The sequence below is a fragment of the Synchiropus splendidus genome, chromosome 5, assembly GCF_027744825.2.
Source record: "Synchiropus splendidus isolate RoL2022-P1 chromosome 5, RoL_Sspl_1.0, whole genome shotgun sequence".
Lineage (NCBI taxonomy): Eukaryota > Metazoa > Chordata > Actinopteri > Syngnathiformes > Callionymidae > Synchiropus > Synchiropus splendidus.
In genome coordinates, this window is record NC_071338.1 from 27,726,156 (window position 1) to 27,752,825 (window position 26,670).

General features: G+C 43.6%; 4 protein-coding genes across 4 annotated transcripts; all 4 read left to right on the forward strand.

Moving 5' to 3' along the window:
* Window positions 1–331: 331 nt before the first annotated feature.
* Window positions 332–3,150, forward strand: nudt21 (nudix hydrolase 21). Its single transcript, XM_053865574.1, has 7 exons — window positions 332–632; window positions 1,227–1,427; window positions 1,493–1,556; window positions 1,623–1,712; window positions 1,860–1,935; window positions 2,022–2,136; window positions 2,803–3,150. Exons 1-7 carry the CDS (start codon window positions 511–513, stop codon window positions 2,822–2,824), a joined length of 690 nt encoding a protein of 229 aa, XP_053721549.1. The 5' UTR covers window positions 332–510; the 3' UTR covers window positions 2,825–3,150.
* Window positions 3,151–5,282: 2,132 nt separating this feature from the next.
* ogfod1 (2-oxoglutarate and iron-dependent oxygenase domain containing 1) lies at window positions 5,283–11,306 on the forward strand. Its single transcript, XM_053865184.1, has 13 exons — window positions 5,283–5,503; window positions 5,617–5,762; window positions 6,092–6,138; window positions 8,565–8,665; window positions 8,736–8,852; window positions 8,914–9,005; window positions 9,254–9,382; window positions 9,445–9,558; window positions 9,633–9,712; window positions 9,773–9,966; window positions 10,032–10,160; window positions 10,876–10,934; window positions 11,013–11,306. The coding sequence occupies exons 1-13, from the start codon at window positions 5,335–5,337 to the stop codon at window positions 11,160–11,162; spliced, it is 1,527 nt and encodes a 508-aa protein (XP_053721159.1). The 5' UTR covers window positions 5,283–5,334; the 3' UTR covers window positions 11,163–11,306.
* A 75-nt stretch (window positions 11,307–11,381) lies between these two features.
* Window positions 11,382–17,489, forward strand: tradd (tnfrsf1a-associated via death domain). The gene is made up of 5 exons (XM_053865185.1): window positions 11,382–11,491; window positions 13,939–14,084; window positions 14,165–14,445; window positions 15,336–15,483; window positions 16,996–17,489. The coding sequence occupies exons 2-5, from the start codon at window positions 13,940–13,942 to the stop codon at window positions 17,292–17,294; spliced, it is 873 nt and encodes a 290-aa protein (XP_053721160.1). The 5' UTR covers window positions 11,382–11,491; window position 13,939; the 3' UTR covers window positions 17,295–17,489.
* Window positions 17,490–19,570: 2,081 nt separating this feature from the next.
* Window positions 19,571–26,060, forward strand: gnao1b (guanine nucleotide binding protein (G protein), alpha activating activity polypeptide O, b). The gene is made up of 8 exons (XM_053864857.1): window positions 19,571–19,983; window positions 20,081–20,123; window positions 21,656–21,797; window positions 22,012–22,172; window positions 22,251–22,379; window positions 22,455–22,584; window positions 24,334–24,487; window positions 24,558–26,060. The coding sequence occupies exons 1-8, from the start codon at window positions 19,866–19,868 to the stop codon at window positions 24,743–24,745; spliced, it is 1,065 nt and encodes a 354-aa protein (XP_053720832.1). The 5' UTR covers window positions 19,571–19,865; the 3' UTR covers window positions 24,746–26,060.
* The last annotated feature ends 610 nt before the right edge of the window (window positions 26,061–26,670 follow it).

Here is a 26,670-nt window from a genome sequence, read left to right on the forward strand (position 1 = left end):
AAGTTAATCTCTGTCACAGAACGTTTTCAGATTTTCTCATGTAGTTCGTAGTTCTTTGCTTTACTTACTACCATAGGCCTATAATAATGCTTCATTACATCAAAAAAAAAGTTTTAGACTTAGAAAATAACTCACTGCTGAGTGCTCTATATTGAACCTTGTTAATAATTCTCATTTTATTTTGCCTTTTTTGCAGGAGATATTAACAACATGTGAAATATATGTGATAAAATTGGGACGATGATTTAAGAGCATGGAACAACAGGGAGAGCACCGACTGATCCTCATCCAAACCAGCAGGTGTCGCTGTCGGCAGCTTTGCCTTTTTTTTGTAGATCACTTCACCCGGAAGTGAGTTATCGAGGGAAGCTAAGCTAGTTGAATTGTTGTAGGCGTTCCGCTCGTGTATCCTAAAATTGAACCTGGAGTTTGATAGTTGAATAACTTGCCCAGCATTCGCCGTTTGAGGAGCACAAACAGGAGAACTCTGTGAAACTCCAGTGGTCAGAGATGTCTGTTGTTCCTCCCAGTCGTTCGAGCACCGGCTGGCCGCGCGGCAGCTCTCAGTTCGGGAGCAAATACATAGGCGCCGTGGGAACGAAGCCACTCACCCTGGAGCGAACTATCAATCTGTAAGTGATGACCAAGATTTCGTTTGAACGCACTGCCATTTTTGCAAGCACATGCGTTAGGTTAACTTTAAGGTGGATCGTTATACTGATCACTTTCATTTGTATAGTCAGACAGAGCTACGTAGCTGTTTCCGTTTTATAGTTGGGTACAATAGAAATTGTTAAGTATTGTATTGTGCAGCATTATTTAAATCGGATTCTTTCATATTATTTGTGAGCTGCCCTAGGTAATTATTCATCCAAACCCTTTGAAATGATATTGCAATTCATATTCATGGGTCTGTTCTGAATCAAATTTAGTCTTTCAGTGATCTATCTCTAAGTTATCTTTAAACGCTTAAAGATTTATTTTTGTTTACTGAATTTTTTATGCCCAAGATTCATATGACTTTTTCTAAAACAGAACAGACTTTTGTTTTTTTTTACTTATGTTTAATTTTTTACTACTTAGGTTAGTTGCTAATTTGACTTGAGTAGTTATTTGTTTGGCTCTGGCTTGTTTACTGGATGAAGCTTGATGTCCAGTGATAGTTTAGTAGTAGTTAATGACCTTTTTTTTGCTAAAATGTTCCTGATGAAACTGTTTAATTCCAGCTACCCTCTTACCAACTACACTTTTGGCACGAAAGAGCCGCTGTATGAGAAGGACAGCTCAGTTGCTGCCAGGTTCCAGAGGATGCGTGAAGAGTTTGACAAGATGGGGATGAGGAGGACTGTGGAGGGAGTCTTAATAGTCCATGAACACCGGTTGCCTCACGTCTTACTTCTGCAGCTGGGAACAACATTCTTCAAACTGTGAGTTTTTCTTGCAGCCACTGCCAAAGCCATGTGTTTTTGTTAATGTTGTCTGTGTCCTGCAGGCCAGGGGGAGAGTTGAGTCCTGGAGAGGATGAAGTGGATGGTTTAAAACGCCTCATGACAGAGGTATTATCTCTTTATTATCCCACAATGCTTTGTGTCACGTTAACATGAGATTTATTTTGGTGCTAGATTCTTGGAAGACAGGATGGTGTTAAACAGGACTGGGTGATTGACGACTGTATTGGCAACTGGTGGCGTCCCAACTTTGAGCCTCCGCAGGTCAGTGGAGTCCATTTTCTTCTGCACTTCTAGATCTCTAGCGTAATTGTTTGATCAAAGGCACTTCCATCAGCAGTGACTGGGTGTTCACAATACATTCCTAGTTCAGAGTGAGAGATATAATCTCTCTCTGCTTTTGTTTTGCAGTACCCATATATTCCAGCTCACATCACCAAACCAAAGGAGCACAAGAAGCTCTTCCTGGTTCAGTTACAGGAAAAAGGTGTGTGTTCACTGACTGTCCACATAAGTAATACAGGATTACGTCTACGGAACCTGAACCTTTAAATGAGATTTTTGTTTCTGTAGCTCTGTTTGCGGTTCCAAAGAACTACAAACTTGTGGCTGCTCCGTTGTTTGAACTGTACGACAACGCACCAGGATACGGACCAATCATATCCAGTCTCCCGCAGTTACTGAGCAGGTAAGTCTGTAACTGGTTCACCTAACACATACTCTAGAAAAGTGGCTTTATGAAATCGTGGAAACTAGAGACGTGTGAATGCACCATGTACCGAAATGTGAAGGGAACACTCTGCAACCATTTACGGTCTAATTGCAGCAAACTCAGGATCATTTTTAATGCTTTCTAAATGCACCTGTAGTGACGATATTCAGTAGTGAGTTTGTTTTCAACTGTGTCTTGTGAACATCTGGCCGCAATTGTCACTTTATTTTTATATAGCTCATCTCACTTATTGTAACTGACCCTTACACTAAAAGCAAATCAGCACCTGGATTTCTGACGATTTTCTAATATTTCATTAACCAAAATGCTGTAATGAACCAGAGCTTCAGCTGTGGAAGTTTAAGTCAAGCTCTTGCTTTGTGGTCTCTCTTTACACAAGTACAGTGTACCAAGACTGTAGTCAGACAAGCCTTCACTGTCTGTATATGCGAAAAGGAAAAGTCCATACAGTTGCTATAGCAACTGTTCCTTCTGTTTGGAACCTTGTTGTCAGATTTAGACGTACATGCAATGCTAACACATTTGTATAGCAGTTACAAAAAAGTGTAACACGTAGGTTTTGTGGATGGTCAGTAATCCATTAGTTAAAGCATTCAGTTACAGTTGCACTTCCATCCCCAGGTTCAACTTCATCTACAACTGACCAGTCTGAGTGACCGGCTGTCTCTGTGAGTGCAGCTCCCTGGTGCTTGATGAGGAGACACAACACAATGGGGAAACAGTTCCTCAACTCAACCTTTGATTTAAAAAAAAAAAAAAAAAGAACCTCTCCACACCAGATTATTGTCGTGTTTGTTTATACCTTTGACCGATGGAAACAGATGTCTTGTCTTTTTGTTTTCTTTTTTAAATGCTAGATTTTGTAGTGTGACGGTGCTTAGTGCCAGATGTGTGTGGAGGAACATGTTGGATTAAATGAACCTTGCTTATTTTAAATTGTATCATGTTTTTTCCCCTTTTTTAAATAAAACGTACATCTGAAAGTTTTTTTTATATGAAGTTTTCTTTATCTATGATGACTTTCTATTGCTCACTAGTTCTATGCTGCTTCTCTTTTTATCCCATTTATTATCATCATTCATTTTTCATCTCATTAAACTGGGGGACATCTTAATTTATATTTGGATTTTAGTTTGTTCAACAAACATGAGTATTCTCTTATGTTTGGTAGAGAACATAAGGAGCAGGTAAATAGCATCATATCACCTCCAGCGCAGCGTTTTTCAACCAGTGGTGAGAGACTGTCAGCTTTGCTGTGGGAAATGATCCAGTTTCACCTCATTTGTCTGGAAATAGAGGAGGGCTGCATATCTATGCTGATGCTTTGACTCGTCCTTAGCTCTTCCCACACACACAGCCAAGAAGCAGGTCATATACACAACTTCCAATTGTTTTTAAACCTGATGTGCCTCTGACTTGACCACACACTTTCCTTGTCCGTCCCGCGATGCCAAAGACTGCAGCACAGAGCTTATGGCTATTGTGACATTCCCACTTTAAAACTTTGTCACTAGTAGACCATCAGAGTTCGCTTCGTGGTTTAAAAGTTGGCTCAAAGCTGAGTGCAGAACCAAATAAATATGCTCCCAAGTGAAAAGAAGTGTGAATTGTTATGAGCGAGCTGAGAGGCAAAGAATATTAAAGATGGGTGCAGTAATTCCCCAAACCGGAATAAAATTATGCAAAATACATTGTGATGAAAAGGAAACAGTTATTTAAAATAAATAAATCAGGATATGTATTTACCATAGTGCGCACCCCTTTCTCCAGACATTTTTAAACAAATACATTTCTGCTATTTGCCTCTGCATGCTAAAATAGCTGTGTGTCAGTAGCTACAAATTTTCACAAATTGAAAGGGATTTTGTACAGGACTTTTGACTAAGCACAATTGTGCCTTGGCCAAGGTTCCATTGGTGATGTGCCTCTGGATTTTTTTCAATCAACCAATAGTGCCGTGGCTTATAAAATGTTGAAAAACTCTGCTCTAGTTCCACCTTTGTGTGTTATGATGCTTTGGTGATCTGTAACTATTCAGACATGTCCAGGGAATGAAAAGTGGTGAGCAAATGCTGCTGCCTGGGCCTCGTGTTGTCCTCATTCAGGGGTCGACGGTGGTCTGCCTTGGCACCTTGACAGACCAGCTTGTCTGTATTATTGACCCCAATTGCAACATTGTAACACAAATTCAGAAATCCAATCAAAAACGATGTCAGGCTTCTGAAAGTATGTTCATTTCTGAGCACTCAATAGCTGCTCTTTTTTGAGATGTGCCAAAGTGTCTTCCACTGTCAGCCTCAACGCCTTTGTGCTGCTCCTTCATTCGCCATGTGCCCTCTAAATCTACATGAGACTGGTTTCATCACGAATCAGGTGCCGTGTCCCAGACACCAGTGCAGGTCAGAAGTGCTTACTGGACTGGAAGAGTGTTTGTGTAACGCTCAGGTGATAAATCACTCGTCCCTAACGTCCCTGTGTGTTTGCTCTATTTTTGGTTGTGTCAGCATCAAAGGATTTGAAGCAGTGAACCGTGTGATGGGGTGATTTGCCCTCCTTAATATTTTTCCAGTGATTAACATGATCATGTATTCGTTGTCAGTAAAATCCCACACCTTTATGTAGATAGGAAACCTTGAATTGAATGATTATTTACAGCAGTTTGGCCTTCGGAACTTCTCTGACCATCTATTATTTGTCATCATGGCAAGCAAAACAACTCAGGGATTTGTTGAACATGATGGTTGGGTTGATGTTTGAACCAGTGATTTATGTAATTCTAACATTCTAACACATTAAAAATGCAATCATATATAAGCTGTATAGAATTTCTTGTCTCACGCTTTCTTAATTTTAATGTGTTGTGGCTTGCTTGATTGCAGTTTTTGCAGTGGTAAAAAGACCTTTGTGCTTTTGATAAAAGTAGCAGTCAAACCTCCATATGTTCAGAGCCCTGTCACACACAAGTATCTCCATTAACATATGTTCAAGGCCGCTTCATTTGTTCCAACAAACAATACGTGGAATTGCGCATTTAAGTCATTGCACCGTACAGTCACTGGGTGGCGCTAAGCTTTTCCGAGATGCATTTGCTAGTTAGGAGAAGAAGAAACTCCACAAGTCTTCCACGTTAGAGAACGTTTGTTTTCATTCAGTATGTTTTCCAAGAAGAGAGAAGGCGCGAGGGACGGCTCTATTAAAGGGAAAAGGAAAAAGAAACGGGATGAGTGTGAGGCGCCTGCGCAACTGACTTCCGTGTTAGAAGACGAAGAGGTGAAGAGGACGGTGAGAGAAGCGTGGAGGAATAAAAGTCACTACAAACATGGTGCGTTGAAAAGCATAGCAATAAATGAGTTACTCGTGAAGTCATGAAAGAGGCACTATCCTATTTGCAGTGACGGTGAAAACAAATTTGACTTCTTCACCTGATGTTCACAGGTGACCTGGAACTGGACTGTCATCCTTTCCCTCACTGCATCATTCAAAACTTCTTGGGCAGCGAGTCCTTCACAGAAAACCTGCAGAAAGAGCTGCTTCAGCTCAATTTCCACGAGAAATCCAACGACCTGTACAAATTCAAACAGGTAAGGATCACTGATATGCTAAATATTCAGCCACACCTGTGCTTCTTAAGTCTGCATCCCAGTCCATCAAAAGTTGAGTCAGAATGGACCCAACGCAAAACAATTACATTCTAGTTTTGTCAATCTTGTTTCAAGAACTCAGTGAATCATTTTCTGTGAAATGAGTTTCAATGATCAATTAATCATTTGTATTTCGAACCTTTGTTTTGACTGTGTGACTCAAGTCTTCAGAAGTTATTACAAGTCATATTTAAAGCATTAATTGAATTTTTACCAGCTTATTAATTTGCTAACCTTTTGCTGTTTCTTACTATTCTGGTGCTGTGCAGTCTGATGACTTAAGGAAGCGAACGGAACCTCACATCGCAGGCCTGAGGTGAGTGTGTAATTGATGTCATTAAACACCAAAACGTATTAACTTTAATGTTTCCAAAGGGTGGCACTTAATGATTACATTTAATGGTCGCACTTTGGATCGGGGAACAGAACATGAATCATGAATAAACGCTGGTTATTATCAGTAATTATGGTTCAGTTTACAGAGAACTTCCGGTTACCTTTCCTGCTTAAACAAGGCATAACAAGATGCACCTCAGTCCTTTAAACTGATAAATGACTGACTAATATAATATATAATGCCAATATGCTTACGAATAAGTTCCCCAATTTGAAGTGTAATGCATTTATTTAAACAACTGAAGTTACTGTCCCACTATTTTTCAAAAAAATCCACATTAACTTTCAGGTTCTAATATTTATTTTAATACATAAAACTAGAGTAGTGTTGGATTGATTCCATGCTGGATGCAGTTGTCACACTTTTAAATCACCATCAGATGCAGGATTAATATCATGATATAATGTCAGTTAGTTCAGCCTTTCACCTTGTCATGACCTAAAGTGAATTAATGTAGTGTACTCTGTGCATTATTCATCAATGATTGTAGCGAAGCCATTTTAATTGAGTGGATCGGCGAGATGCTCCAGACCACTGCGTCATCTCCACTCACACTACTGCTGACACTGGGGTATTGGTGAGCTGGTGGCCAGGGATTGGATGCTTAACTGAACATATTGTGGGTCTGTTATAGCTCAGAATGAACCACATTAAAAGCTTTCTCCTCAGTTTTCTGTCCAGAAGCGTCCGAGTCACACAAAATTCTCAGTCACACATGCCCCAGCAACTCCGAAGGGACAAAACTGACTGATAAGTTCAACTGCGATTCAATTAAAAGGGTGCCACAAATGTGCAGAAGGTCATTTAGCTATTCATGTTTTGCAGCTCCAGACAGTTTTTTTGGACTCTAAAGAGAACAAAACGGCAAAAGTTTGCCAACCCGTGCTGTAGGCCAAAAGAGGACCCTCTTCTGGAGCACTTCACACACTTCAGAGAACCAGGGTTACAGAAGGTAACCCTAGATTTCCCTTCCAGTGTGAGTTAGCAGTGACTCTTTTAGAGGGCTGAGCATACAGACGGAGAAACTCAGTTGCTTTCTGTAACCTTGGTTCTGTGACGTGCACAAAGCCCTCCAGAAGAGGCTTCGCCTTTGGCTGAGCACACTGTGGAAGATATGGTTGTTATGAGCTGGAAAACAAACATTAAATTAACCGTACATGACATAGTTTTCCTACCACATGGTTTAAATAAATGTTTTGTTTCTGCTGATGGTCACAAATAACTAGTAATGGAGCCTTCGATCTGATGTTGCAACTAGCTATGTTGACATTTACTATGACATTTAAACAGACCATTGAAAGCTTCCCGTGGGCTAAAGTTACATAATGTCTGAAACAATCATCTGGATTTATAATTGGGCGTATCTGCTGCCTTAAATTCAGAAGTCACTTAACCAGACTGGGTCTCATTGCTGATCGGCTTCTGCTAATGTAATGGCCGACTCATCCGTCAGAGATGTGGTCGGGACCTGTGCTGAGGGAGTGTTCCATGGTAACAGCCCAGGGGACAGACTGGAAGTGTAGTGCAGTAAATAGAGCCTCAGCTGCGGCACACATTCAGGTGTTGGCAAGTCACTACAGAGAAGCATGAAATTCACCTCGGTCCTGGGAAACGCTTGTTCTGATGCGACTGTCATTTGTTTGTTGTGTTGAAGCAAGTTTATTTCAGCCGTAGCTGTTCCACTAGATGGCGCCAGAGAACTCAGACGTACTAAACTTCTTAGTGATCAGTGAATCTACCATCCGTCTGCAGTATAATCAGGGTGACAGTGAACCAATGTAAGGTTGTTTTCACATAGTCACGGCTCAGAACTCTCCAGTTGATGCAATCCTTGTTCACTTCGGCGAAAGATCCATTTTGGCTGTGGGCGCTGCAGTGTATAAATCAAAGACATGAGGATTGCAAGGACAGTAAATCAGTGACCAGAGGCAAACAGATATTGTGGAAAATGTGGGAGGCTTGAGCAGGTATTTCTTCCACTCAAAGTCAGGGTTCTGCTCATTGCCTCTTCTGAAATCATGCACATTAATCAGCTGCGTTTTCTTAACACACTGAGCATATTTTTTTAGCCTAGATGCTGTGTGTGTGGACAGCAGAACCTCTTCTAAATGTTGTGTTGATCAAATGTTTCTCCAGCTGAAGCAGAAACATCCCCTGGTGAAAAACACCATAATTAAATAAACAATGATGGCTCCCTCTTTAGGTCATCTATTATTTATGCCACAACAAAATGTCATGGCTGGTTTGGACTGTTGCAGCATCTGAGTGCTGAAACTGGCCAGGCTTTTCAGTCATCTGAAGGAGATGTAACAAAACATTCACTGCAGGGAAAATCACTATTTCAGGTCAGCAGTGTTTGGGATTTTCCGCCTGTGGCTCGGAGATGTATTGGGAGCGGAGCTGGGGGCCACAGTGGATATTTCGTGCGCCAAATATGAATACACTGGTGAGCAAAAGTGCAGAAATCCCACCTGAAAGTAAACATATAAGACACCGGTCTCTTTGATCTTTTGTAGATGTCCTGCTTTGTCATGATGATGAGTTGGAAGGAAGGCGGGTGGCCTTCATTCTCTACCTCGTGCCTCCATGGGAGAGCAGTGATGGGGGCTGCCTTCATCTTTACTCCACCGATAGTGAGCCCCACACTTGACGTTTTTTCGATCAAAGATAGATTTTGAAATCTATTTTTTTCAGGTAACGTCCAACCTCTGGCGATGGTGAAATCTCTTATTCCATCTTGGAATACTCTTGTTCTGTTTGAAGTCTCTCCCGTCTCCTTCCACCAGGTACATGTTTATGTTTGCTGTCAGTTTACCATCTTGGGTTGGAAGCTGTGGTCAGAAGCCACTTTTTAGAAGACCATTTTCACTTCTCCTTTTTATACTCGCACATGTCTGTGTTTGACATTCATTCTCTGCATCAGCCTTTTTTTTTATTATGGGTCATCTTTTCTGCCTCTTCCATGCCAGTGTCGCCCGTGCTGCTCCACTAATGCAGATCAATCACAAAGCTCTTGTTTCACTCTGCTGTTCAGGTGTCAGAGGTGTTGTCGCGGGACAAGTGCCGCCTCTCTCTTAGCGGCTGGTTCCATGGACCCTCACTGGAACGACCTCCTCGTTATGTGGAGCCCCAGATCCCGCGGAGCCCACACATACCCAGAGATGTGAGTTTTATGTGACAGAACGACATGACAGATCTATGTGCGGCTCACTGAGGTGATTTCAGGAGACGGTGCTGCTGGAGTGGATCAACCCTGCCTACCTGGATGTTTCCTACCAGGAGCAGATCCAAGAAGAGTTTGAGGAAAGCTCTGAAATTCAGCTTAAAGGTTTTCTGAAAGTAAGTCGAGCTTCTCTTTCCTGGACCTGTAAGTTTGGTTTTGGCTGCTGGTCAAGGGTGGTTGTCCTCTACAGGAGGATAAATTCAAAGAGGTGAATGACGCGCTCCGACTGTCTGGGATTGACTGGAGGAGAAGAGGTCCTGCGAACAAGAGGTGGGTTTGATCTGTTTTGATGGTTGTATTTTTAATCCATGGTATTTGTGTTTCTTTTAGGTGCTACGATGCAGCTTCTCTGGAGACTCTGCCTCCGGTAGTGAAGGAGCTTTGGGAGCTGCTGTGCGCCGAGTCGTTCTTCCTGCTTCTGTCTAACTTCACTGGCCTGCGACTTCACTTCTTGTGTCCCAATGACGACGATGAGGAGAAGGATCAGGACGAAACTAGTGGAAGCTCCCTGAGTGAACCAGCAGGTGTGTTTAGCATCACATAGATGAAGTGTCTTCCTGCAGTGGTTGAGATGTCCGTGTGTCCTCAGAGCCCAGCATACCAAAGTGTCATGGCGAGCTGCGTCGGTGGTCACACGGGTGCTACACTTTACTGCATGATGGAGAAGCTGCTCAAGCAGAGTTCGCTCTGGACCTACTTCTTCCCTTCTGCTGTGCAGGTATGTACTTTTTTTCTTGTTTATACAACGACGTGAGAAATATATGGATTTTTACAGGCTAAAAAGCGTCACGCTTAACGTCACATCAAATTGATGAAACCACTGGAGTTTTATTTGCCTTAAAGCGCTCAGAACACGCTGTGTTTCACCCGCGTGTCTGCAGCAGCGTCCACAGAGTGATCTCCTGGAGGACCGGAGAGGAGAAGCAGCAGCTGAGACCAGTCGTGGTTTCGGAACTTGGACGGAAACAGCATTTTGAGCACTTTAATGTTAATAAAAGATGTGAAGAGTTTATGGTTCAAGTTCAGAATAGTTCAGTCCATGCTGGACCCTGTTTTCAAAACTGGTTTAGAAGTGAAACACTGACTTTCTACGGCTCAGCGCTGTATGAGCAAAATATCTTTTACTACTTAAATTTAGTGGGTGCATAGTCCATAAATTAAAGTGCTGACACGTGACTGCCGAAACCCGGGATCGAACCAGGGACCTTTAGATCTTCAGCGCTCTCCCAACTGAGCTATTTCAGCACTGGTAAATGGCCTGAACTTTTCCTGAAATTAAAAAAAAAAAAAAAAAAACGACAAACCAATTTTGACAAAAACATAACCTCCTTTGCGGCCATCAAAATCACTGAATATCATTTAGCATTCAAACGAGGCATCAACGTATATTGACCGTCATGGCATCTGTAAATTTGAATACTTATCTTTTCCAGACTGGCCACCTGAGTTTGGGGGCTACACCTGCTATGTTGCCAATGGAGAGGATGAAGAGGTTATCTTTCATTTTGATATATGTGTTTTTTATGAGTAGCCTCAGTATTGACAGTTTGATTTTACGCTCTCTCTACAGCTATTGACTGTGTACCCAGAGGAAAACTCCCTTGCTCTCGTCTACAGGGACAAGGAAACCCTGAGATTTGTCAAACACGTCAACCACAAAGTCGCTCATGACTCTGCTGACACAAACTTCTGTGACTTCTCCTTTGTTTATTATGAATAAAAGACCTTTTAAAGGAAACTTTGTTTCTGTCTTATTACTTCATCCAGGCCTCCTGCAGAGGCAAAGATCATTCTTGTTACTCCGTTGCAGCCAAGATTCTCTTTTATAACAAGGTTTGAGGTGTTGAGAACTGAAAAGTTAAAAATTGCTACTAAAACAAATGTGAATCGCGTCCTATGCCAGTCGTTATGTATTTATTTAAAACCTATATTTCTATATTTTTTCGTCTTCCGGCCGTGAGCCAATGGAAATCGAGGACGTCCTTCTTGCGTCAGTGGGCGTGGCTCATACTGAGGAAGCGTCATCGAGTAGTGAAGGAAAGTTTTGAAGTAAGTTTGCTCTTATTTACCAAAAACTGCTTATTGTCATCTTATATGTTGATTTAACTGCAAGCAAGGTAAAGTTAACTATCACCGCCTGCCACGTGTAGACATGTAGTTTCTCATTGACTTCTGAAATCACAGTTTGCGTCTACTGTACGTGAGGTTTGCTATTTATCCCGTCAACATCACTGAAATGTAGTTTCTTACTGCGAGTCTCATGTACCTGCATTTCATATCTGAATGTTTTCCCGATCATTCCTACACTTAACGTCATCGAAATAGACTTCGAACTCGACTCTCATCCGTCTCGTAGTAATTCGTTCACAGTCATACACGGACAACGTTGAGTCATCAATTAACCTCTGTATATTTTCGGTATGTGGGAGGAAACCAGAGTGTCATGGGGAGAGCGTATACTTCACAAAGAAAGGAACCACTCCAAATAAAAAAGAATTTAGAAATAGCCTATACATTTCCACATTTGTGGTCACGGTACATGTAAATATCCCTCTTCAATTAACATGTTTACAAAGGAACAGTGAGTCAGTTGTTGTTAAAACATTGATTTAAGATCATAGTTCATCTCACAAGATTAATGACTGATGTAAGTCCAGTTCACGGTCCTTGCTTTGTTCAGATTTTTCTTTTTTAAGAGCAAAAAAGAGAGCAGTGACACACAGACAGTAGGCTGCCAGTGACTCCAGCTATTTTTGGAGCTACTCTTAGCAAACCTCATTGGCTGTTAAAGGGCACCACGTCGGTGACCACTGCACTAAATTATATATGGAGGGAGACAGATGCCAAAAAACCCAAAGAGAACACTAGATGAAACCCTGACGGAGACCCGGTGGCGATGATGCAGACGTGCATGTGTACCAACGACTAAAAATATAATAAGCAGCATCCTCAGTGAGGGGCAGCAAAAGCTTTTACTCGGATTCATTATTAATAACAATGCCCCCTTGTTCGGGAGAGACGACTGCTGCAGACACTTTGTAATTGCTTCTCCGAAATGTGACAAGGGAATTGGGAGAGGCTGCTTAAGAGTCGCTATATGTATTGGCTCAACCTTAAAAAAACATTCCCCGTATCTGTAGCAGAAGTCCACAAAGTTTAAACTGCTCTGTCCAGCAGTCTGCTCTCTTTCTGTGGAGTCTGTGACTCTAAAAGTGCTATCATTACATGTGCTGTCGAGGAAAATATCTGAAATCTTACTATTAATGTGAGAAAGCGTTTGCAGTATATTACTTTTCTTCCTGAAATAAATACTTTATTTTTATTTAATGTATTATTTTCAGCCGTATATGCTTATATACTACTGTTACAATCCTTGCACATTAGTTTTTTAACTAACTGTTTTAGTTTTTATTAGAATTTAATTTGGGAATAATCTCCTACCAATGGCACAAGTTGTTTTGCATTCTACATTACACTAACATGTCGGACGTAGCTGGGAAGGGAGAAGGGAAACTACTTCAGTGACGTCAGTCAGCAGACTGAAGCTACCCAAGGACAGTGGCAACACAATGGGCGTCATGTGACTGCTCAGCTGAAAAGCACCCCACATTAGTGCGCTGGCCTTGTTGTTCTGCTTTTGTCTGCGTTATTTAATAGAGAGCTAATTGGTGCATCAGGCTTCCTTACTGCGACGACCCTAATTGAAGATAGCTTTGTGTTTTGACTCCCACACAGCAGACTGGCCGGCTGTCCAGGGAATTCTCGAGGTTGCCTTTTGGCTACTGACGCTGGATGATACATTTTTAAGCTGGCGATGATCACTTAATCCTTACACAGCCGCGGAACTAATCTCGCAGTATACTTCAGAGTAGCGATAGATTGCACAGCATATAATTACATAGAGGCCAAGTCTCCTGCAGACCAGTAGCTGAGCGCACTGGCTATCAGTATTAGTGGAATGTACGGTCCTATAATCCATCTGAAAGGATGCTCTTTCCATGCAGAAGCTTGTGCACACTGAGACCTCACCAGGAGTGGGCTGCTTTGATTCATCTGAAGTACAGTAGTTAGAGGCTGGATGGGGAGGGAGGGCCTCAGATTAAACATGTTTTTATGTGATGAGGTTTTCTGATGCTGCTGAGACGGGCAGGTCGGGAAGGAGAAAAGCGCCACGGCCACCTGGAGGCCACATGATTCGCTCATGTCAATAACATGTCACGGTCAATAACAGGTCGGATGTTGAGATCAAATACAGGCACGATGTTGCGAAGTTGGATTTTGTAATGCTGTATCAGATTAATGGAGCAAAACTGATGAAGATATGTGGGGTTTGGTTTTTGAAGGGCCACATTGCATTAATGTATTTGTTGATGTGTCCACTCAGAAAAAGTACTTTTGAAGTAGAGAGTGAAGATGAACATCCCATGTTCTGAACCAGCCCGTGTCAATGCTGCGACACTTGTGTTCATGCCTCATGTCTCAAACTGCTCTGACAGAATGGCGGACCGTGCTGCGGATGGCAGACCCTGGACTGGAAGTGTGGTTCTCTTCCTTCAGTCTCCCAATGTGGACCTGAACACACTCTTCAAGGACCAGCAGAGGAAGTTCAATGTGTTCAAAGTCATTAAGCTGACTCTCATCGGTCGGTCTCTAAGCCCCTTTTTGTTCCGCGAAAGTCGCCTTCAGCCATGTGTTTTTAAGACATTGTTTTTTTGTGCACAGACTCTGCTGGGGGTCTGGGTGGGTGTGAGATTCTGAAGGTCCATGACTGCGATCCCCTCCTCGGTGTGGAAATGAAGTTCATTGAGGTGTCAGCGTGTCAGCACTTCCTGGAGAGCTACAGTTCGGAGGCCGTGCATCAGTCTCTCTCTCAGCACGCCTGCAGGCTTCTGACTCCGTCTGAAGAGTTCACCGTGAAAACCCAGCTCAAAGCTGGAAACCACGTCCTGGACAACTGTCTAGACGACCTAGACCTCTGCCTACATCACGTTCACTGTTCAAAGGTAGGCTGCTTATTGTTTCTGCTGATAGTGTGGAGGCATCCTCTGCTTCAAGCTTAGCTGTTGATGGATTACTAAATCATAACTATGATGATATACTGTGGTGGAAAAGGAATTGTTAAACTTAAACCATTCTGTCTGCCTAGTGAGTGAAACCAGACCCATATCTCTTTAGCAGCCACCAGGCATACACCACTGCTGTCTTGTGACATTTCGAGCCACAAAGGATGTGTCATATAAGAGGTCAACTAAGTGTGTTGCAGTTGGGTGACGCCTTCCACCTAACACTTTCAACTTGCTCTTTACATTTGGCCTGATATTTCCTCTTATCTAAGGTCTGAATGCACAGGACTGCCCCCCAAAGTATAAACACTGCAGGAGTGCCCATTCATAATTTATTATTTTATTGTTTTATTACTTGCTGTGTCTTGTTTATTTTGCTGGGGAGTTGGAGAAATTGTAGCAGCTTCTTCCAGTTCCTTCCTTTTTCAACTGTAGAAGCTTCCTCTTTTGCTGGTTGGACCCGAGCTCCGGGTTATTAGATGTGTCCTGGTCTTAGTGCAACCTAAGTGACTTGTTGATCGACCTGCCACTGACCTGTACTAACTAGTCAAGAAGCTTAATCCTTGCCGATCCTTGCCCGGCCCCTCATGCTCTCAAGCTGCTGACCTTATCCTCCCTGCAGCAAAGGTCTAATATAGTTCCTCTAATAAAAGTAATTTTCTGGTTTTCAGGAGATGTTGAGGACCTGGGATTGTTATGTATCCGTCAGTGCCCAAGCACAAACAGCTTTATAAGACGAAAGGCTATAATTTCAGGTTTATATCTCACGGAGGAGCGTCAGAGAATGTGCTATGATTCACAGTAATCTGAGTGAAAATTGCGATTTCCAGCCGGCACGTCTGCGAGATGAGGAAATTGACCGTCTGGAGGGGCTCCTGCGCTTGGATGTCATGGGTCCTGCAGCTCAAGTCGCTCCTTTAGTACAGCAAGAGTCTCCGCTCCCCAGCAACTCCTTCAGGTTTCAAAATAGAATATTTGGTAAGTCCTTTTTTTTATTATTTAAGAAGAAATCTGTCAAGAATTGTGTTCATTAAAATCATTAATTTATTTTAATTATTGTGTTCAGCAAGGTGATTTGTTAGAATATGTACAAAATATTTGAATAAAACAAAATGTGTAAATAAGTAGTGAATGCAAACATATCCACAAAAGAAATATGATCATTTTTTTATGAGCACTATTTACCGCTGTTGTCTTGTTGACCAATGTTTTGACATTTCCTGTACTTACCGTGGCATGTTACAGTAATATAAACCTGACTGTGTTTTATAGTCGTCCAGCTAAGCTGCTTTTTAGACCATTTTCCTGAAAAACCTCCCGTTTCTCAAAGGCTCCGTGTTTCCAAACAGTCTGATGTTCTGATGGCAGATCAACTGTGTGCAGTCTGCTGGCTGAATCTCTAATCCAACCTTTTATAAATTAATGGTGATAGAGATTAGTGCCAGCAGATATTATATGTGGATTGCATGAAATGATCATTCTCCTAATAAATTGTTCAAATGATGTAAAAAGCATTATCTGATGAGGTCGAGTCCAAAATGGATTATTAAAAAGTTGCATACTGATGTTCAGAAAATTGTTATATATATATGTTATATATAATATGAAATGGTTCTCTCTGTCTGTGCTTCAGTGTAGTTTAAAAAAAGCAACCTAACAAAAAAAAAGCAGACGACACTTCATCAACCACCGTCCTAATTCCACCGCCTCAGCTTCCTCAAGTCTCAAGTTACTTTTCAGTCACGTTTCTGTCTCTTTCTCATCAATGCGAAAGTCAAGTCACCATCCCATTTCAGACGCCATTAGTCACCAAGAGGCTTTTTAAACCGGCTGTTGTCAGATGGGGAATAAAACTGGTTCGGAACCTTCAAAGTTTGCTTTGGGCTTCATGAACTGTGACATCATTTGTGTTTGTACTTCACCAACACATCGTCTTATACACACTATTGAAGTAATAAAACACAATTTGCATCTGTCCATCCAAAAAACCTCCATCTTCTTTGAAACGCAGCAGACTAAACTTGCTTCACCACACAATTGGGAAAATCTTCTTGCACCCAAGTTGTACGTTTTGCATCAGTACTCATTTGTTTCTTGCTGCACTATATCCTGACCACATCCTCAGACTCAGACCTACCCACAACATCAAAACATGCCACACAATAACCACAGCTCATCTAAGCCTTCCTCAACTTAACCAGTTCATCAGTTTCTGCCTGCTTTATGAAGTCCAACCAGGGATGTTTCTCAGTTGACCTGTTAACACTCCAGTGTTGGAGGAGGTTTCTGAGGAGAGGAGTGCTTCTGTTGCTGTGTCCAAGAATTAACTGCATTTTCCTGGAGACTATTATTATTATGAATAATAATATTATGAAGTGCAAGCTCACCCTGAAAGTAGTTCTTGTCGATAGTTCTTCGTTCTGGTTTGCAACACTCGATGGATTGACTGTGGTCACATGGTGTATGTAGTAACTTTACCTTAACTTCTAGGGGATCGAACGCTGTCTCAAACCGACATCCAGAACTTCTCCACCGGGGTGGGTCGTGACTGGAAGTTGGTGGGGAGAGCCCTGGAGAAGACCTGCCGAGCCCTGAAGGACCCCGCCATAGACAACCTGGCCTACGAGTATGAGAAGGACGGGCTGTACGAGCAGGCCTACCAGCTGCTCACCCGCTTTGTGCAGGCGGAGGGGAGCGCGGCCAAGCTGAGCCGACTGGTCAAAGCACTGGAGGACTGCAAACTCAAGGGTCTGGCTGAAAACATTCTGGGCATTCATTCCCAAGAGTGACCATGTATTTGTGGTGTGAGTGGAGCCGCGATGGGAACTTGTCCTGTCAGGTTTTATATAATGTCTGTCGTGAACATGCTGAGAATCATTCCTGTGTGTCGGAGCGTGTGAACAAATGCTGAACTGCCAATGTCACGAGTGCTTTATCAATTACTAGAGTTACTGAATGTATTTTAGGTGAGATGATCTGTGGTGAGCGACTTTTATGTGTTTTACAGATGTTATCGCATCATGCTAATAAAAGCACAACTGAAGTTTTAGTGGTTTATTTCAGAGTGTCCTTCCCTGTCAGATGAATAGGTGTCAGCGTTGATGCATTAGTGTAATTAAAACTAAAAGCATCTTTTTGGGAGAAAAAAACTCGACCAGGTATGATGCGTTAATCCCACCCTGCCTCTTGCTCATCTCTCTCACACACAATACACGCACAAAGTCACACACTCATCTGATTAAACTGTGCTTGAATGTGTGTGTGAGGTTGTGGCGTGTATTTGCGGGTGTTGTCATCTCCACTGGCTGTCAGAAACGAAATTCCCTGATGGATGAGACTGTGCAGGTCGGGCTTCTGTGGTTTCATTCAGTTCCACCATAAAAGCCCAACCCCCTCCTTTTTACTCCACTTCCACATCCGCCCAGATGTTATGTATGGATTAGATGCTTTTATCACACAAACACTTACTTACTGCCATGTTGTTTGACCACAACCCCCAACACCGACACTTTCACAAGTTATGTAAAAGCCATTTCTGTCTCTCGCTCAGCAGAGTTCATGTCAAAGGGACTGCTCACTTCAACGGTCTTTTACTGTGGGATATGAAGAATCTCAATGAAGTTATTTACATAACATCGACAAGCGTAATCTTCTCGTAGTGGCAAAATGATTTTATTTCTCCACTCCTTGTGGCGCTACATACACAATGCTATAATCCAGCAATTCCTCGATCCACTATCCATATTTTTTTTTACATTAAACTTCATTTTAGTTTCTTAAGCACATTTGATCTTATAATGTGATGGCAAATTAAGTTAAATTATACACACTACAGTGCATCAAACAACATGTCATCAGTTCACACACTTCACTACACAGTTCAAGTTGTGACGTCTTTAGTACAACACAACTCGCTATTTAAATGAATATTTCGTCTTTGGGCCAAAAATGTTTGGCTACTACTTGGATCAATTGATTTCCATGTATAGCTGACATATTTAACCCTATGATATAGACTGAGCTTCTTTTGTGGGATGTATGCCACATAAACATAAAGGTAAGAGAGAAGAAGAGGTTCGGACACTGTTTGTTTGAACCACCCGAGCCAAGGACGGATCAGAAGGAATGAGTAGTGTGGTTGGGATGTTTGATGCTGTAGAAAGGAGGAGTCCTCTTGCAAAATGTGGAAAATGGAGTACAGTCTGCAGTCATTTTAAACGTTTCTCAGATGACTGACTGGAAATGAGCTTTTAAAAAACAAAACATTGTTTGTACGTTTGTTCCCCCCAGAATTTTTCTCAGTGTAGGGCCAGGTGTCGGAGTTTGGCGACAGGAAAGGCAGAAGCCATACACATTGTACAGCCTTCATGGTCCGTGAGATCCTGCAAGATGGCGCTGACATTGCTAAAAATCTGAAAAAAATTCTGAAAACTCGGTATTTTCTCGTGTCAAGGGTCAAAATCCCAGCGAGGCTCTGTTTATGTGAGTTCTAAAAGATCATTTGATGAGGGGAATGGGGTGAATGCAAAACTAATACAGCTACAGCTTTTTTTTTTACTCATAAGTCTAGTGAGCAGTAAAACACACTGGCAAGTCTTCATTGGAATTGACCTAGTCCTCATTAATTTCATGCACATTATCTCTGAGGGATCGTGAATGTAGGTCCCTGACTTGACAGGATGTTTTAATTAAATATAATGATTTTGATTAAGAAACACATCAGCAGATAATAGGGCACTGTTAAAATAAGATCTGCTCGTTCTTTTGTTAATGTGCAGTTGAAAACTAGATACCAGCAAATTAGAATGAAACCAAGACACTGTGCATATATATATATATATATATATATATATATATATATATATATATATATATATATATATATATATATATATATATATATATATATATTCTTAATTGCGTATTGCTTAATTTGCTCGGTTAAAGACCCCTGTCTTTTTAAGTAAGACTGCTGTGACGTCACACTGCGTTAGGTGAGTCTCGCTCGGCCTGGTTCCCTCCCGCGTGCCCGCCATCATAAGCACCACCAGCCCCGCCCTGTGGAGAGCTCGAGCCCCCTCCTCCCACCCACGGACAACAACACCAACCCCGCAGGCTCCAGCTCAGCGACCCCACCCCCAACCCCCTCTGAGCGAGAGGGGACGGAGCGAGACTCGCACACTCGGAGTCACGGAGAAAAGACCGCTTCGGGATCCCGGCTCTGCTTCGCCCTCAATCCGGGCCTGATGCTGTAGCAGCCCGCGCAGGAGGAGAGCGAGAGCGAGCGAGAGACAACGCAGTGATTGAGAGTCGCGGCGAGGGACTGGGCGGACTACGGCATTGCTCATTCGCCTGGAAACATGGGATGTACGCTGAGCGCCGAGGAGCGCGCCGCTCTGGACCGGAGCAAGGCCATCGAGAAGAATCTGAAGGAAGACGGGCTGGTCGCCGCCAAGGACGTCAAACTGCTGCTGCTCGGTAAGAGAGCGACTCCCATCGGCGCGGCTGCGGTCGAACTGCGCGGGGCGGAGGTTGCTCTCCGTGGTACTGATTTCTGACTCCATATTCTCCGCAGGCGGAGGGGAGTCCGGCAAGAGCACCATCGTCAAACAGATGAAGTAAGTGCCTCGCTTTCCTCTTCCTTGTCGGTGTCTCCAGCGAGAGGCCCGAGACTGCGCCTCCCCTCTCTTGTGCTGAGGTTGAGCCGCCATGTTTCCGAGGCCGAAACCCCGCAGGTGACTCCGGCTCCGCCTGCAGACCGAGCGTCCGCACGCGCAGGCCTCGCAAGCGCGTCCGGGGCGCTGTCCGCCACCTGGGTGCTGAACCCTTAGTTAGCCAGTGTCCGTGAGGGGCGATATGTGGGTGTAGTTGGTGTGTTCGTGCGCGAGCGCGCGGGTGCGTATGTTACAGCGAGGTCACTACTGCTCCATTAGTGAATACCTCTGCTTTTAATCTTAATGGCTTTAAGTGCGCGATATTGCCGGGGGTACTTTGCCTATAAAGCGGATTTACGCTGAAATATGGCTCCTAAAACCCGCCATCTAAACCTGCTCGATCTCAGCTAAATCACTCTTTGATGTTTTTAAATCACAGTTGTTCTCTCTAAACCTCTTAGTAAAGTTTGTCCATGGTTCCAGCCGCTGGTAAATCACAGGCCATTGTATGATGGTGTCAAGGGAAACATCTTTCCTCAGCAGCCTCGATGCTCCTGCAGTGACTGCTCCTCCTCCCTCTTCTTCTTCCTCCTTCACCTCATTAACACCACCTCCTCTCCACATCCCATAACTGCCGTGTGCAATTCGCCGGACCAATCGCGGTGTTTACAAACACACATCGATGTAACGTTTCCATTTGTGACCGTCTATGCATCTCCATACAAAGATAGCAGCGCTGCTCTCATCCATCTTCTGCTCGTACGTGTGTAACGTTCAGCTGAAGCCCCCCTCCTCCCCACAGCCATCCATCCATCGGCCCATCCATTGATTCTCTTTTATCGCCATATATCAGCTATTGTTTTATCCATCAGTTCTGGAATGTCTGAAAAAATGTTTTTTTTCTCATATGTCATCAGTATATGGGCTTCAGTGTTTGGAAAATGTTTGTGTCAAATTAAATGGGGATGTCTTACATATGCTAATTCCTGATGCTAATTATTTTATCCACATGTTCGCCATTGTGTCAAACATCAATATATATATCAGCCTCCATCGTTTTTAAGCCGCAGATCCTTTTATCTTCTGGGATCCAACATGACAAATGGATTCTAGGAATATAAACAAACTGTGCTGTTGATCTAACTGACTCCAGAATCGCTGCAGCGGACGAGGAAAAGCTGCTCAAGTGAATTACAGGTCATTGTCTGGAAGTCACTGACTTCACGGAACAAAGCCGCAGCTGCTGATGTGTGATGATCCATCCAACCATTTTAATGTGTTGAAAATCACATTACAGTCCATTTAGAGATCGTCCAGACTATTCTGGCGTCCAGTCAGATGCTGACATGGTGGGGCTGCCGAGTGGGAGTCTTTGTAAACATCTGGACCTTTCCTGGTGAAACATAAAGAACAAACGAGATTGTCTGCTGCAGCATATGGTTCCACCTTCTTGTTTCTTTTTTCACACTTGTGCAAATATCTGTGTGCGCTCACAGGATTATCCATGAAGATGGCTTTTCAGGGGATGATGTCAAGCAGTATAAGCCTGTCGTCTACAGCAACACCATCCAGAGCTTGGCTGCCATCCTCCGAGCCATGGACTCGCTGGGTGTGGAGTTCGGAGACAAGGATCGAAAGGTTAGTCTCATCTGGGAGGCTACATGTGTTTTGAAGGCCCCTGTGGCACAGACGACATTGTCAGGAGACATTTAAAAAGGCATCAGCAACAACACATTCATATACAGGTTCCAAAAAACATCTTTTTAATGGTTATTCCTTTTATTTCTACCAGTTCAACCTTCTCAGCTCATCTTCATGGGCTCTTGAGTGACTTGCGTGTGGTCTCTCGTAGGCGGATGCTAAGCTGGTTTGCGATGTGGTCAGTCGTATGGAGGACACTGAGCCGTACTCTGCAGAGCTCCTCACTGCCATGAAGCGTGTATGGGCCGACGCCGGGACTCAGGAGTGCTTCAACCGGGCCAGAGAGTACCAGCTCAACGACTCCGCTCAGTAGTAAGTCCATTTTTAAACTTGAGTGAAAGCAATGGAAAATCTTCAGGAACCACATTCACGATCTTGGTGTGTCGTCAGCTACCTGGACAGTTTAGACCGAATCGGCGCTGCAGACTACCAGCCCACAGAGCAGGACATCCTCCGAACCCGAGTCAAGACCACCGGCATCGTGGAAACACACTTCACCTTCAAAAATCTCCATTTTAGGTGGGATAAAGTTTGACCGAGGCCATCGGGTTCGTCCCTCCCTCCAGCTAAACTGACTCCTGCCCCACTTTACAGGCTGTTTGATGTTGGAGGTCAAAGGTCCGAGCGGAAGAAATGGATCCACTGCTTTGAAGATGTGACAGCCATTATCTTCTGTGTGGCTCTGAGTGGCTACGATCAAGTGCTGCATGAAGATGAAACAACCGTAAGTGTTTAAATGGAAACAAGTCTCAGTGGATCCGAAATCAATGCTTTTATTTCGGGCGATCTGTGACGGCAGCTGACGTTTTTATTCGATACTTACTGATTCCATTTCAACCCAAGATGTCTGGGGTCAATAATGATGTTGCAAAGGCTGAACATACACCCTGAGCTTCCAGCTGGTGAAGCATAATCACTCGCTGATGGATGCTTCTCCTGAAGTGCTTGATTCACCGTCACCTCCAGCACTGTCAACAGCAATATGTGGGACATCTATCCATTGCCCTCCTCTTCTTGTCACTCCCTGCGATCTGCTTGCTGCAGTCCGTGTCCCTTTTCCTCAGCTTCTCCTCCGTCTCCATCCCTTCTGAACACCCCCAGAGTCGCATCCATATTTATATTGGACGTCACATGACCAGGCCCGGATAATGGATGTCATATGATACAAGCGTGGATCTGCCTTCAGATACTGAAAGATAGTGATCTACATCATGATATTTAAGACAATCAGATTTAATTTATAGATGATCATCTGGGCTTAGTCTCGAGGTGTGTCACCGGATGAAAGCGCTTTCTAAATGGCACGTAGTGTAATAATGAATAATTCAACCACAGTTTATGTGCTGGGATGGGAGTTGTGCGGTAGAAATCTGAAAGACAGAAAATGGAAACGATGAGATGATGTTAATGTTGTGATCTACAACAAGGCGTTTGTCAGTCAGGAAACAAGTGCATCAGTATTTCAATGATGGAACCTTGAAACTCATTCTCAGGATTTTACTTGGATGAAAACATTTTAACCAGAACAGTCATGTTTTTTTAAGGATTGATTTTCTTTTGTCTTCTCATATTACTGTGGCTTTACACAATGTTATACTGGAAATGAATCACGTGCTACACATCTAACACGAACAGATGCGGGGGCGGGAGGGTGGTCCAGAGGAGGGAGCCGGTGTGGAAGAGGGTTATAAGCTATGCAAGCTAAGACAGTGAATGAGCGCAATGAGGGAGTCAGTTGACTGAAACATGATGTAGAAACATCTCTAAATTCACCTGGCAGACACCAGCTGTTCACTTTCGTTCTCACATTTATGTATTATTTTTATTATTATTCCAATGATCAGCCACAATCTGCTAACAACCCACCTCCTCCCCAGCTCTTCCTGTGCTGTTTTTTTGTCCCCATTACTCCAAGGAGGTTTTCTACTGCCGCAACTGCTTTTCTCACTTTCATGACACTCATTTGGAGGCTCTCCACTGTGGCATGAGGAAGTTTCAAACATCCTAGCATAACCCCCAAATGTGAGGCGTGGAGTGGGCGTGGTCACCTCACAGTAGATTGACTCAGCTGTTATCTGGAGACATCATTTGGAAAGTTTCTAGTTTGTCCTTGCTGCCTGGCAAGAGCAAGAGTTGTTGGTTATTCGGCTATATTTAGTCACCTGACTGCGTTTGAGGGTCATGCTCCTCTGTGTTCCTGCTCATGAATTAGTCACCGCGCTCGCCAAATTACATTCAGTAGGTGGCTAATGATGGTTCTGCTTGATGATGCTAATGCGGCGCAGGCGAGTCATGTAAAAGTACTGGTGCTAGCTGCTTATGAAACGTCCTCACCAGCCCGTCCCTGGAGTCAGAATTAGTCTAGGATCTGCTGACCCTGACAAGCAAACACCTCATTATTTGACGTGATGAAGACATTCGAGACCACAATTTCCAATGTCCTCGCTCTGACCTTCACCATTTCTATTTTCAGAACCGCATGCACGAGTCGCTCATGCTCTTCGACTCCATCTGCAACAACAAGTTCTTCATCGACACCTCCATCATTCTCTTCCTTAACAAGAAGGACCTGTTTGCTGAGAAGATCAAGAAGTCGCCGCTCACCATCTGTTTTCCAGAATACACCGGTGAGATCGCGCCGCCCCTCACCCGCCAAATCTCTGCTTCTAACGCCCGCCCCTCTTGTCCGTCCCGCAGGTGCTAACACTTACGACGATGCTACAGCATATATTCAGGTTCAGTTTGAGAGCAAGAACCGCTCTCCTAATAAGGAGATCTACTGTCACCTGACCTGTGCCACAGACACAGGGAACATCCAGGTAGTGTTTGATGCCGTCACCGACATCATTATCGCAAACAACCTGAGAGGATGTGGCTTATACTGATACCTGGCCGAGCACGGAGGCCGCCGCGGAGAGTCTGAGGTGTTAATAATGATAATTTTCATGATACTTATAAACACATCAATATGTAATTCTACACGACCCAAAGAGCTGCAGTCGACACCACACTGGGATCTGTTTCCTCCGTTATGATTTCAGTACACGTCCCCACGTTTGTCTCATCATTTGTTTTCTAGTTTGTGTTGAGGGAGGGAAGAGAAGCTGCAGCATCGGAGGAGCGCGCCGGCGCCATCTTGTTTTGCAAAACACAACACGAGGAGCACATAATGTCATTTTTACACACACACACACACACACACGTCTCATTACTTTGGCTGGTCTTTATTATCGGCGCTGTCGGAGCCTCTGGTGCTGCAGCGAGTGTGTAGGTGAGGATGATGATGATGATGATGATGGGGAGGTGCTGTACTCTTGGCCGGGAGAAAGGAGGCTATTTTATCTTCTGAAGGGACAAAGCTCCCCTTTCCCTCAGACCCACACATGACTGAGTCGCCTGTGGGCTTGTTCCACTCCTTCTCTCTCTGACTTTTACTGAAAGAGATGATTCTTCTGTTTAAAAATGGCTGTGCTTTGCCTGTATGGTGATAAAAGTGCAGCCAATATTTAAAAAAAAAAATAACAAAAAGTCATATCGGTGCCAACTATCTGAGTCCAACAGATAGGGGATTAGTCAGACCACCATAGTTCATATTATCAATTATTTAAGATGCTTTTATTATCGATGAATGGATTATTTATCTCCGCCTCCTCCTACCTCCTGAAAGCCTGTGCCACACGTTTAATTCCTGTGACAAATTTTGGGTTTTACAAATGGCCGATGAGGATTCGGGGGGGTTGGAAAAACAAGCAACCCTCCAATGACATCATGTTCTCTGTGTGGTGCTTTACCCCTCCATGTGAATCTGTTTAGAAATAGACGACTGCACAAAGAGAACGACTGGCTCATCAGGGTGATTTTATTTTTTAAAAACCTGAGCTGCCCAAAACAGGAAACTACTATTCCGCCAGATCCCGTCGCCAAGGCCGGATCGGCTCTTTATTCTCACCCGTGCACCTAAACTACCCTCCCTTTCCTCTATACTCCTATCACATATCAACCCTCATCTCCATTTTCACCTTAAGAAGCACCGTATTGTATATAAATATTATGATTATACCAGATTTTTTTTTTTACTGTGAATGTTTTTGTGCTGCACCCCATCCTATTCAGTAGTTTCATTGGTTGCTCTCATGTGGAATGTTTGTGCTGAGCCAATCGAATGTTGTGTTTACATTAAAGCCACACTTTTCCTAACTACTTCTGCGTTTGCGTTCTGAGTCGAACCGCTTTTTTACGACGCGTTCGCTTGACAAAACGATACAGGAAAACATCCCTGCCGCTGCAGCATATGGAGGTCGGGACATTAATAATTCACACATGAATCGAGCGCTTGGCTACAACAGCAGAGGAAATTGTCCCGCTGTCTCCTTCCAAACACCATCCTTGTCTTCTCCCTGTCAGACGGAACTCCTGCATCCATCAGATGAATCTCACAGGAAGCCCACCGAGGTGCTGAACTGGGTGGAATAGGTGGAAAAAAACAGTCCTTAAGTCTTGTTTCTTGCCAGCAGTGGTCAGTGACTATCAGAAGAGGTGCACTAACAATGAGGTCATGCGCACTGAAAGCTTGTCGCAGGGTCTCCAGTCCTGATAAGCACGTGTCAGAACACCCTGCACATTGCTGTTTGTTGCTGTTGCTACTCACCACCCTGATGAGTCACACGCTTCATATCCCCTGACAACTTCTCTTCAGATCCTGATCGGCACACATGCAATGGAAAAGAGGCAGTCATTACTTTATGACTGTTTGGAATGGTCCAAACCAGACCCCAGTCAGCCGTAGAAGGTGAGCGGGTTTAGACCTGCA